The sequence below is a fragment of the Myotis davidii genome, unplaced genomic scaffold, assembly GCF_000327345.1.
Source record: "Myotis davidii unplaced genomic scaffold, ASM32734v1 scaffold142, whole genome shotgun sequence".
Classification (NCBI taxonomy): domain Eukaryota; kingdom Metazoa; phylum Chordata; class Mammalia; order Chiroptera; family Vespertilionidae; genus Myotis; species Myotis davidii.
In genome coordinates, this window is record NW_006294400.1 from 1,597,582 (window position 1) to 1,607,597 (window position 10,016).

Below are 10,016 nucleotides of genomic sequence, written 5' to 3' on the forward strand. Positions count from 1 at the left end.
CGGAGGGGCCAGAGGGGACTCGGGGCTGCGGCCACGGTTCCCCTCCAGAGTTCCAGTTGCCGCCTGGCCTCGGGGACTGTGGGAGCCTCAGTTTCTTAAAATTGTGGCCTCTCACGGGAGGTGGGAGTTGGGAAACGCCCTCTGGGCAGATGAGCGGTAACGGGGTCACCGTTTCCCTGTGCCTAGCGGAGCTGTTGGGGCTGACTGCCGAGGAGGTCTACCTGGTGCACGACGACCTGGACAAGCCCCTGGGGAAACTGGCTCTGAAGCTGGGCGGAAGCGCCAGGTGAGCCCCGAGCCTGTCGGGATGGGACAGGAAGTGGGCCTCCCATTTGGAGTGGGGTGGGGGTGCTGACCCCAGCCGAGCTGGGAGAGGGATGGGGGCTGACCCAGGGAAGCACTGACTGCCCCTCTCCTATCCCTCGAAGGGGCCATAATGGAGTTCGTTCCTGCATTTGCTGCCTCAACTCCAATGTGAGTCCGCCCCCTTGGTCCTGCTCTGGGTCGGGTGGCTCGGCATGGGGCCAACACTCCTCACCAAAGCTGCCTGGGCCCCTCCGCTCCTCCACAGGCAATGCCACGGCTGCGAGTGGGCATCGGGCGCCCGACGCACCCTGACGCCGTGCAGGCACACGTGCTGGGCTGCTTCTCCCCGTCGGAGCAGGAACTGCTGCTGCCAGTGCTGGAGCGGGCCACAGACCTGCTCCTGGACCACATCCGTGAGCGAAGCCAGGGGCCCTTGCCAGGCACCTGACACCAGTGGCCACATCAGCCTGCTCACCTGCCACGCCCAGATACCCAGCCACATCCACAGAGGTGCCACGCCAACCTGTGGTATCCACTTTTTATAGAACTCTTCTCTGGACTACTCCAGGCTTCCTGGGATTAAAAGGGACTGTGGCTGGATTGGTCCATTTTGGGGATGAGGGTTGGTCGTCTCTCTGTGTCTTACTTGGAAAACAGGGAAACTTCAGGAAGACTAAACTTTTTTATCTTTTTTGAAGTCTCCGAGGTTTGGATCTGTAAGATTAAAGATGCCTGCTCGGAAGCTGAAGCTTCCTCTGGGGGTTCCTACCCTCCTCCTGCCTGTGGAGGAGGGACCCAGCAAGCCCCCCGCCCAGGGGCTGTGTGGGCATTCCTTAGGCCACTGAGACCTTGTCACACCTTTCTTCAGCCCATTTCACAGATGGGGAGATGGAGGCTTAGAGAAGTCTGGCCACATCCCCAAGGCCACACAGCTGCAGTGTGACTGAGCCATGATCGCACCCAGGGCTGGCTGTCATCGAGGTCCCAGGCACTCTCACCTCAGTGCTGCTGAGTGTCTGGAATGATCTCATCCGAGTGAAGTGTGAGAGCAGCCGGAGGTCCTCAGGGTTGGGTGAGATGCGGACCTGTCGAGGCACCAGGCCCAGGTCTGCCAGCTGGGAGGTCTGGAGGTCGGACAGCCGTTGGAGCATTGACCCAGTCTTAGGTAGCGAGATGCTAGACTGGCTGCAGGGAGGGGGTGGTGTCATCACCTCCATTTCAGAGCTGAGGAGGCTGAGGTTCAGAAAGGCTTTGGGGAGCCCAAATTCTGGCCCAGGGTCTCTGAGACAGCCCTCGGCAAGTCCTATAGCTGCTGCTTCTGAGGTCACACAAGGTCACTCACCTGTCGGGGTGGCTATGATGTTGGGGACCCACAATCATCGGGGGGCTTAGGACCACGGCTGAGCTGAGCATGGCCAGCAGCTGCCGCAGAATCTCCTTGCAGTGCAACTGGAACACTATCTCGTAGTTGCCGTCCTCTTCCTCTGGTTGCAGGTGCTGGTAGGAGTGGGGGTGGCCCATGGGGATCAGGCCCATAGTGGCCCCAACACCCACCTCTGGGACACTCCAACCCCAGTGCCTGTTTTAAAAAGTGTTCCCTGGCTGTGGTGGGATACCCATTCTCCAGATGGGAAGACCGAGGCCCAAGGCCTTCCAGGGCCTCAGAGAAGGACTCCAGTTTCTTCAAGACCTTGAAGGGATCTTTGAATTGCAGGCTCAGAAAAGGGCAGACTTGCCAGGAGTCTCTCAGGGAAAAGTTGGGGCGTCTGGCCCCGACTTGGCTTTCTCCGCGGGCCCAGTTACCTCTGGGCTGACACCCCCCCCACACACACACTTTCACCCACTTGTTCACCTGCAGAATGTTCTGTAGGAAGCTGGTGGTATGGGTCAGGGTCGTCGCCAGGCTTGCCCGCATCTTCTGCTCTTTGGCCAGCTCATGCTGCAGCCGCTTCTCCTCGGTGTGCTGACGCTCCAGCTGCTGGCTCAGCTGGGCTTTCTGGCTCCTGGCCATGGGACCGATGAGTCAGCACCTCCCTACTCCGGGGTGTTGGCCCTGCCATTGCTCCTTAGCCTACAGAGTCCCTCATCCAGCCCGGGCCTCAGGCTGTTTGACAGGGGGCCTCGAGGCCCTTCTAGAGAGAGGAAGTCACTGGCCTGCGTCATGTGGCCATACGGAGATGGGCTCCTGCCTACTCCCCCTGTCCGCCCACCGCGGGCCCCACCTCAGTGCCTCTTTCTCCTTCTGCAGCTGCAGGACTTTCTGCTCCAGTTCGCGCAGCAGGAAGCGCAGCTGATCAGCCTCCGCTTTGCCCTCCTGCTGCTTGTGGCACTTCTCAGTCAGCATGAGGATGACCTGTGGGTGCAGCAGGTGGCCATGCCCCAGCCCCACACCCCCAGCTCTAGATTCAGCCAGGGCTCACCCCATTGCACAGAGAGGTCACATCCTTGAAGAGCAGCTGAGCAGAGCCCCCCGCTCTCGGGGAGTGGGTTCCACTTCAACAAGTGAGAGGGGCTTTAAATCAAATAAAGAAAAATGAGCTGCCCTAGCCGGTTTGGCTCAGTGGGTAGAGCATCGGCCTGCGGACTGAAGGGTCCCTGGTTCGATTCCCGTCAAGGGCACATGCCCGAGTTGCGGCTCGATCCCCAGTAGGGGGCGTGCAGGAGGCAGCCAATCAATGATTCTCATCATTGTTGTTTCTATCTCTCTTCCTCTCCCTTCCTCTCTGAAATCAATAAAAATATATTTAAGAAGAAAAAAGAAATGAGCTGGGGCCAGCACCCTAGAGCCCCCACAAGTAGGGCTGGTCCCCTCACAGCTGCTCCCTCAGGACTTGGCTCCAGGCCAGGTACACCCCTGCCAAGCATGTGTTTGCCCTCAGGGCCGGGCCCCTAGGATTCCCTCCAGCTTTAGGTGCCAAACACCCTGTGGTGAGGGCCTGGCAGGCACACCTTATGGTGGTTTCTGCTGTGCTTGGCCATGGCCTGCTTGGTGTTCTGCAGTAGCTCCAGCTCTTTGCACAGCTTGTCTTGGTTGCTCTTGAGCTGGTCATTCTCCCGCAGCAGCTGCATGCCATGCTGGGAGACCCTGGACAGCTGCAGGGTCACAGTGTTGTTCTCCAGGATGGCCTGCTTCGTTGTGTCCCACATCTGGGTAGTGGCCATCTTGTGGAAGTCAGTGGCCACCTGGTTCACACGCTGAATGATTTCCTTCTTCACTCTACTCGGGATGGGTGGGAATGAAGGGGGTCAGGCAGAGTGGGCACAGACCTCAGGCACCCCTTCCTATGTGGAGGTGCCCAGAGTGCCTAGGGCCACCTCTCTGCTCATCCCTCCAGGAGGGGTGGGCTGTGGGCAGGAGTCTTCTCACTGTAGACTCTTTGTACCTTTTAAAAAACATATATATATTTTTATTGATTTCAGAGAGGAAGGGAGAGGGAGAGAGAGAAACATCAATGAGGAGAGAGAATCACTGATCGGATGCCTCCTGCACACCCCCTACTGGGAATTGAGCCCACAACCCAGGCATGTGCCTTTGACTGGAATCAAACCTGCGACCCTTCAGTCCACAGGCCGATGCTCTATCCACTGAGCGAACCTGCTATGGCACCCTTTGTACCTTGAATTATGAACCAAATCAGTGTATTAGCTATGAAATAAACATGACTTAAGTCACAAAACGTGGCAAAAGGAAGTTCAGGGATTCCCCAATGCCAGTGTGAGGACAGCTGGGGAGCTTGGTTACTTTCTCACACCCTCCATAACCCTGCTGGGATCCCGGGGAGCTCAGGATGGGGAGTCAATGAGCTAGCACAGGCTCCCCAATCAGAATTCTGTGAGGCAAACAGAGGTCTGAGGACTGGGCTGCGCCTGCCCCCCCGCCCCCCCATGAAGGCTCCCGCACCCGGCCTGCCCACCTGTCCCTGTCCAGCACCGACTTCTTCTCCAGGTTGTACATGTAGTCCTTGTATTCGTACTCCTGCTTCTGCAGCTGGTCCTCCAGCAATGTGAACTTCTCCGAAAGATCCTCTTTCTGCTGCCGGAACTCCTCCAGGGCTGCCAGCTTCCCCCCTGCCCCATCCCAGGGCACAGGCCTGGTGAGGGGCTGCCTGGGAGGGCAGGTCCCAGGGGCAGCAAGGGCCTGGAGTGATGCCCCCCTCCCCCCACTTCCTCTTGCCTGCCTTATGGTTCCTGATCCAGGAGGGCCAGACCCCTACCCCTACACCCAGTCCTGCCCACCTTTATTGCTTTAGTCTGGAAAGCTCTCTCTTCCCTCCACTAATCTTACCAAGACTCGTTCAGGTTTCACCTCTGAGAAGCTGTCCTTGACACTCTCCTCATGAAGGCAATGGTGACAACCACCACTCATTTGAACACCTTCTCTGGGCCAGGCATTCATGCTGTCATTAAGCCTCAAAACAACCCCTGCCACCTGGTGGCCTTGGCCAAAACACTTCACCTTCTTAAGGTGCTCCCTTACCTACAAATGGGGAGATGGCACTTCCTGCCTCACGGGATTGCTGGGACATTAACTATGGAAGCTAATGAATGTGTGGGAAGCAGCACATCGCTGTTGTTATTCAAGGTAGACATATCCCCGTTTCCCAGGTGGGAAACCAGGGTCAGAGAGAAGTGCTTGCCCAAGGCCGTAGAGATAGTGGTGGAGCGAGGACTTGAGCCCACAGACCCAGAGTCTGGGATTCCCTGTCTCCATGGCAGGTGCACCCAGGCCCCCTCACCAATGATGATGTTCTCCGTGGTGAGCTGGTCCTTGGTCTCCTGGAACTCATGGCGCACCTGAGCTAACTGGGCTTCAAAGGCGTCCTTCTCCATCTCCTTGGCCAGCTGCAGGCTTTGCAGCTGCTCGTTGAGGTCGGCGATCTCATCCACCCGCTGGTTGAGCGTCCGCTTGAGGAAGGCCACAATCTCCTTCTTATTGCTGGCCAGCTGCTCATACTCCTGGCGGAACAGCTTCTCCTGCACGGCCAGCTCATCCCACTTGTGCTGGTACCTGAGGCGAGGGCGGGGCAGAGCTCCAGGGGTCTGGGCACGCCAGGCCTGCAACTGGGCCAACCTCCTCAAGACCCTCTCACAGAGGGGCATTTGAGGTTCCTCATGGTCAGAATCCAGCCTCATCTCCCCCTGACCTGCACTCACGACCATAGCCAGTGCCTGCTCAGTGCATTACCTTCATCACATCATTAGCATGTAAGTTCCCTGAGGGCAGAGCCTTTCTCTCTTGTGTTCACAGCTGTGTCCCCAACACCTAGGACTGTGCCTGGTACATAGCAGGTACCCTGTGTATTTGCTGCATTCTCACAACAGGACATGGGTACTATGATGATTATGCCCATTTGACAGATGAGAAAACGGAGGCTCAGAGGGACAAACTCCTAGTAAGTGGCAAAACCAGAACTTGAACTCAAGTCAATCTGACCTCAAAGTCGAGGCTCAACTACAACACTTAACTGCCCAAGTCGACCAGCTCTGTGCGCTCCCTAGCCTTTGCACCTGCTATCTTCCTTACCTTCATCCACTGAGTTAGCTACCTCCTCAGTGGAGTCCTCTTGGCTCTGAGCCATATTTGTGACCCTCTCTGGGGTGCCCTTTAGTAGGTTAGCCCTTGTCTCACTGGGCAGTCAAGACCTGACGTGTCTGTTTTCTCCCCCTGGTCGACCTCTTACCTCCTTCACCATGGTATTCTTGGGGCCTGGCAGAGGAGCTTAGCAAATAGTAAGCGCCCAGTACTGTCTCCCAAACGCATTTTCCCCAAATACATTCAACCCAGTGTCTCAGCTTGAAGGAAGCTCGTGAATTTTTAAGAGTGTCATATGACTGATCTATTGGTTTCCTAGGGAATAATTGGTGAAGTTATTTGGAAAGATGTTTTACTTCATAATTTACCCAACCAACATCTTTTGAACGGCTACTGCAGACAGGGCCCTGCAGGGTGCAAACCAAATGACCTGCTGTGTGGAGCAAGGAAGCAGCCTGATGGAGGGAAGTCAGGGGGCCAGAGCTCCCATTCTGCCCCCTCTGCCTCCCGAGGTGCCTTCCCCTCCCTGAGCCTCAGACCTTCCGTCTGTGCAGTAGGGATGCCACGGAGACCTCTCCTGGCTGTTTCAGGGACACAGTGAGCACAGCACAGGACCCGCCTGGCACACATGAAGGAGTCCATGTTAGCTTATCTGCAGCATGTGGGGCTCTTGCTCATTACCAAAGGGTCTTCTAAGGGTGACCCTGAGACTGAGCCAGTGCATCCTAACTGGGAGGAAACTTGGTTTGAAAATAAGAAAAATGGCCAGGTGAACATGTCTTGGAAGAGTTACACACACACACACACACCCACACACACACACACACACACACACACACACACACACACTACCATCCCCAGCTGAGCCTGCGCAGTGGCCAGCTCTGGGCAGAGCTTCTGACCCACCGGGCCAGCCTGTCCTCCAGGTCTCGGATCTGGATGTGGTAGAACTCCCGTAGCTCCTCGGCCAAAACCATATCCATGACCACGTTGGGCTCCTTCTTGGCACTTTTCTTCTTGGCCTCGAGCTCCTTTGCCCCCTTCTTTGCCTTCTTTTTGGGAGCCATGGCTGGTAGCCACCGCTACCTCAGGACTCCTTTAAAGACCAGGTGGTTGCTAAGGAAGTTGGTCTCATACATAGCAACAAACTGAAGGAATGAAACAAGGCTTAAAGGGGCCCTGCCCTATTTTGGGCAAGGCGGGCACTGGCGAATGGTCTCCGCCTCCAAGGCTGACAGCACCTCCAGAGAGGCTCTAGGTTGGGGTTTCCTAGGCCCTGGTGTCTCCAGACCAGGATGCCAGGCTCTCAGGGCACTCTTGGGCTCTAGGGAGACCCCCCCCCCCAGGTGGCAGTAAGTGACATAGAAATATTACAGTGGTTCTGAGCCCTCGAAGTCACTACCCTGCCCCTTGGTGCTGATCAGAGGGGACATCTGCCTCAGAGCTCCCCAGGACCAGAAGAAGCTGTTCACCAGGCCCCAGGCCAAGAAACCCCTCCCCTGAGGCCTGAGACCAGCTTAATTCTTTGGTGATGCAGCTACGTAGCAGAATCCTCCTCTGGGTTCACCCAAAGCAGGCGGGGAGGCGGTACGGTAAGGATAGGTATTTAGTGAGCATCGACCTAGGAAGCGGGAGGTCACGGTTCGATTCCGGTCGGGCCAGATGCCTGGGTTGTGGGCTCGATCTCCGGTGTGGGCACAGGAGGCAGCTGATTAATGATTCTTTCTCATCATTGATATTTCTATGTCCCCCTCTCCCTTCCTTTCTGAAATCAATAAAAAAATATATTTTTTAAAAAAAGAAATAGATGTTTCATATAGGAGGCTCCCATACGGGGTCCCAGGCCGTCCCTGTACAGAGGCTGGCTCAATTTTCCACCCGGCTCGGGGAAAGTGCCTCTTTGTCCCACGCTGACCCTGGCAAATAAAGGTGTACTCTGTAGCTTTGCCTTGGGTGGCAGCGTCCTGGGCTGGGGGGCGGGAGAGGGCGCGGTAGGTGTCCAGCTGGCTGATGCCCTGGCTGGCCTCTCATGCCCCATCTCCTCCCCTCTCCCGGAGATCATGCCTGTAGGCCTGTGGTATTCACCCAGTGCTTGTGGCCCAGGCACTCCTGAGACAGGGGCAGGTCCTCTTCCTCCCTGTTGTCCTAGGGCTTGGCACTTAGCAAGAGGTGACAGTCCCTCCTGGAAGTCTGAAGGCTAGACAAGGTGAAGCTCTATTACTGCAGCCTTAGGGGTTGGTTTGAGTGGCTGGATCCTTGCGGTGGGTGCCAGGGGACAGGGACGTTCAGAAACAGGGAGGTAGGTGTTTACTTTTGGCAATGAGGCAGGTTGGAGCAGTGGTTGGTTAAAGGTGGGCTTGAGTTTGTCTGCCCTGGACTGCAAACAGGGCAATACAGGTCCCAGAGGGGAGGGAGCCCTGACCCAGTACCCAAAACTTGGGGCCAGCAGAGGGACTAGCCCTCCAGCCTAAAGTCATGGCCATCCGTTCAGCTGGAGATTGCTGCCTCACTGACGTGGGAGGCTCCCCCACAGAGCCCCGCCCAGGCAAAGGATCCCCATGGTGCCTGAATCCCCAGCTGCCTTCTCCCTCCTCATGCCTCCCGGGTTGCTGCCCTTTTACCTGAGGCCCATCTCAGGGGTAGTTCTGAATCCCCAGGCTGATGGGCTGCCTAGAGCCCACAGAAGGTATCAGCTCTTGGGCCTGTACTTCCTCCTGGGGGTCAGGGCCAGGTTTATAAAAGCAGCTGCAGTCACACAGCAAGTGACCAGCTGGACTTTCCGGCCAGACCTCTGGGTGGTGGGGTGGGGAAGGGAATGCTGCAGGTTGAAGGATACTCCTTTCTGGAGTTTGCCTGGAGAGCCTCTAGTCATCACCTTTCCCAGTGACACCATCTCACTGCTGCTTCTTAACCTGTGTCCACACTGGGGACTGGTGGTGGGCCCAGGGCCTCTTGACTTTGTGATCTGGGTCTTCTGAGAGGAGCAGGTGCAGTGCACACAGCCCAGTAGGCGGCAGCATCAGTCCAGGGCAGTGGCCGGTGGGCTGGGGCACTGCCACCTCTGGAAGGTTCTGGAGGGAAGGAAGCCTAGGACCAATGGCGATGGCGGGGGGGATGGGGGGCGCAGGCATCATTAAACATACCTGACATCTTGCCAACCTCTATGGAACACATGACATAAGAGAGATCTGTTCATACAGGGTGTGTGTGTGATACAGTACTACCGCCCACTAGTGTGAGCTCATGAGGACCCAGTCTGCCTTGTTTGTGGCTGCATTCCTAGAGCCTAGGATGGAAGTTGGCACACAGTAGGCACTCATAAACATCTGCTTACTGTCAGACCGCACGTGGAGGGGATTCCCGAATAGCATAGTAAGGAGTTCGATCCACCTTCCCTTCAGCAAGACAAGTTAATTGAACTTTTTAAAAAAAGAAATAATTATTTAAAGTGTCTGGAAATTGTTCTAAGGGTGTAGAGAAAATGGGAAAACATTCATTTAAGAAACTATGCCCACTGGTGTGGCTCAATGGTTGAGCATCCACCTATGAATCAGAAGGTCATGATTCAATTCCCAGTCAGGCCACATGCCTGGGTTGCGGGCTCAATCCCCAGTTGGGGATGTGCAGGAGGCAGCCAATTGATGATTCTCTCTCATCATTGATGTTTCTATCTCTATCTCCCTCTCCCTTCCTCTCTAAAATGAATAATTTTTTTATTTTATTTTTTTAAAAAATATATTTTATTGATTTTTTACAGAGAGGAAGGGAGAGGGATAGAGAGTTAGAAACATTGATGAGAGAGAAACATTGATTAGCTGCCTCCTGCACACCCCCCACTGGGGATGTGCCCCCAACCAAGGTACATGCCCCTGACCGGAATCGAACCTGGGACCCTTGAGTCTGCAGGCTGATGCTCTATCCACTGAGCCAAACAGGCTAGGGCTGAATAATTTTTTTTAATTAAAAAAAGAAAATCTAAGTTTCCACACAGGCAGTAGAATGAGAAAGTGCTGAAAGAAAAAAACAGTCAACCAAGAATTCTATATCCAGCAAAATTATCCTTCAGCTCAGCATTACTCTTCCACAGGCATCACTCACAGGAGGGGACAAAGTTCCTCATCAAGTTCATGTGGATTTGAGCCAAGCCTGCTTGATGCCAAGGTCTGTGCTCCTAGTC

The 10,016-nt window shown here is 55.5% G+C and overlaps 2 protein-coding genes across 2 annotated transcripts in view; one reads left to right on the forward strand and one right to left on the reverse strand.

Moving 5' to 3' along the window:
* The window catches only part of PTRH1 (peptidyl-tRNA hydrolase 1 homolog), a 1,512-nt gene extending 458 nt beyond the window's left edge, over positions 1 to 1,054 (forward strand). Inside the window, exons 2-4 of the mRNA XM_006768534.2 lie at positions 187 to 286; positions 429 to 474; positions 572 to 1,054. Coding sequence (XP_006768597.1) covers positions 187 to 286; positions 429 to 474; positions 572 to 754 — 329 coding nt within the window. The 3' untranslated portion in view covers positions 755 to 1,054. The remainder of the gene's footprint in view (positions 1 to 186; positions 287 to 428; positions 475 to 571) is intronic.
* On the reverse strand, positions 933 to 7,455 carry CFAP157 (cilia and flagella associated protein 157). The gene is made up of 9 exons (XM_015567066.1): positions 6,746 to 7,455; positions 5,043 to 5,314; positions 4,221 to 4,374; positions 3,256 to 3,523; positions 2,529 to 2,659; positions 2,159 to 2,309; positions 1,649 to 1,803; positions 1,305 to 1,491; positions 933 to 1,020 (listed from the first exon to the last, which is right to left on the reverse strand). Exons 1-9 carry the CDS (start codon positions 6,904 to 6,906, stop codon positions 949 to 951), a joined length of 1,551 nt encoding a protein of 516 aa, XP_015422552.1. The 5' UTR covers positions 6,907 to 7,455; the 3' UTR covers positions 933 to 948.
* Between the last annotated feature and the right edge of the window lie 2,561 nt (positions 7,456 to 10,016).

What these genes read in the sequence shown, in the direction of transcription:
- CFAP157 (XM_015567066.1), bottom strand. Translation starts at nt 6,906, where the DNA reads ATGGCTCCCAAAAAGAAGGCAAAGAAGGGGGCAAAGGAGCTCGAGGCC. An exon ending in CACGGAGAACATCATCATTG is followed by an intron (nt 4,375 to 5,042) that starts GTGAGGGGGCCT and finishes GGGATGGGGCAG; the next exon opens with GGGGGAAGCTGGCAGCCCTG. An exon ending in TCGGTGCTGGACAGGGACAG is followed by an intron (nt 3,524 to 4,220) that starts GTGGGCAGGCCG and finishes CATCCCGAGTAG; the next exon opens with AGTGAAGAAGGAAATCATTC.